Consider the following 1657-nt stretch of genomic DNA (forward strand, 5'->3'; position numbering starts at 1 on the left):
ACGCCGGTTTAAAGGAGGCCCCCCTCCTGCCCAGCCACAAGCACCAGGAGATGGAGAACAGGTAGGCCCACCTCGCTGGAGGCATTTTCCCCAACAAGCTTGTGCTGTGGTCTGGTCCGGCTGTATCCACATCCTCCTTGCCCTCTCTGGCTCCTCTCCCAGCTTCTGCCTTTTCTCCTCTCCAGGTTAAAAGTCCTTCATGCCCAAATCCTGGAGAAGGATGCCATCATCAAGGTTCTGCAGCAGCGCTCACGGAGGGACCCCAGCAAAGCCCTCCAGGGCTCCCTGCGGCCAGCCAAGTCCGTGCCTTCTGTCTTCGCTGCCTCCGCCGCTCCGAGTTGGTCAGGGTTGGGCCAGGGTGACCGGCTAGCTGAGGGCAGCTCCCGGGGCGGCACAGAGAGTTGCCTGCAGTTTCCCCTGCAGTTTTGGAAATAGAGAGCTTGGGGAGGGGGGGGTTTCTCCAGTGAGCTGTAGGGACCAGCCAGAGGAACTGGAAAACCCTAACGACATCTCCTCCAGCAGGCAAAGCCACTGCCGAAGGGGCAGCAGTGCCCACTCCCCTTCCCCTCTCCTCCCACTCCAAGCATGGCAGCAAGGACGGCAGCACGCAGACAGACGGGGCAACTGAAAGCAGCGGCCAGGGTGAGGGCACCGAGCGCTTGGCCAGTTTGCTGGGTGAGTCCCCTGGCGATGGCACAGAGGGGAGCCAGGGATGCTCCGGCACATGGGGTTGGCATCCAGGAGATGGGCTTTGCACAAGCATTGGTGATTTTTCTAAGGCATTTTAAAGGCCCCAGTTGAGTCTGGTGGGTTTAATCCCTGCAATCACTCGTCACCTTTTTACTTCTAAGGTGCAGAACTCTTTTCTTGAACACCTTGAGGGGAGGCTGGACCAGCAGTGCACTCGCTGCCAGCCCTTCAGTGGGGTGGGTGCTGTGCCGATGGTATGAACATCTCCTGCAGCTCTCATCTTCTTTCTCTGCAGAGAGCTCAGCTGCTGCCAGAGCTCCGGACCTGTCTGAGATGGTGGAGATCCTGATTTAAGGCCATCCAGGGGCTGCACATCGGCTCCTCTGCCCTCCCTGCCTGCACCTGCCCGGGACAGAGGAGTCTGTGGGAAGGAGAACCAAGCCTGGAGCTCAGTGACATCCCCATGGCCAATCTCAGCAGGTGGCCTGTGTGTGTAGGAGGGCCACCATTCCAGCTCATCACCCACATGGGTCCCCAGCTGCGCAGGGCGCGCTGGATCCCGGGGATCCTGCAGGGTTGGTGGGGCCTTGCAACCCCCCTGTAAATACACCTGGGTTTTGTACGATGGGAGCAAACATATTTATCATTTCAGCCTCTTCTCCTTCCCGAGGTGGGGGACTTCTTCCCATCCCCTCCCTCATCAGCTCCATCTCTGTCACAACTCCATCTTGATCCTACCTTCGGGCCTTGGCCATCCGCACCCACCTGCTTGGGCCTCCAACTGGAAAATCCCTCTCTGTTGACTCTGTGCAAGGGCAGAGCTGGGAGAGGTCATCCGTGGGTCCTGTTGACAGCCCAGATCCACGTGGCCAAGCTGAGCGCCGGGAGCCCCAAACCTCCATCATCTGCATCCATCACTTGCATCCTGCCTCTGTTTTCTTTCATTGCTGGCAGGTGAGGGGTTCGG

General features: G+C 59.2%; 1 protein-coding gene across 1 annotated transcript in view; it reads left to right on the plus strand.

The window, feature by feature from the left end:
• Positions 1 to 1044, plus strand: part of AMOTL2 (angiomotin like 2) — a gene marked incomplete at its 5' end in the record, with an annotated part of 5904 nt that extends 4860 nt beyond the window's left edge. Inside the window, 4 exons of the mRNA XM_010138513.1 lie at positions 15 to 61; positions 186 to 400; positions 523 to 675; positions 986 to 1044. Of these exons, the coding sequence (XP_010136815.1) occupies positions 15 to 61; positions 186 to 400; positions 523 to 675; positions 986 to 1044 (474 nt within the window). The remainder of the gene's footprint in view (positions 1 to 14; positions 62 to 185; positions 401 to 522; positions 676 to 985) is intronic.
• Between the last annotated feature and the right edge of the window lie 613 nt (positions 1045 to 1657).

Source organism: Buceros rhinoceros, unplaced genomic scaffold (assembly GCF_000710305.1).
Source record: "Buceros rhinoceros silvestris isolate BGI_N320 unplaced genomic scaffold, ASM71030v1 scaffold29200, whole genome shotgun sequence".
Taxonomy (NCBI): Eukaryota; Metazoa; Chordata; class Aves; order Bucerotiformes; family Bucerotidae; genus Buceros; species Buceros rhinoceros.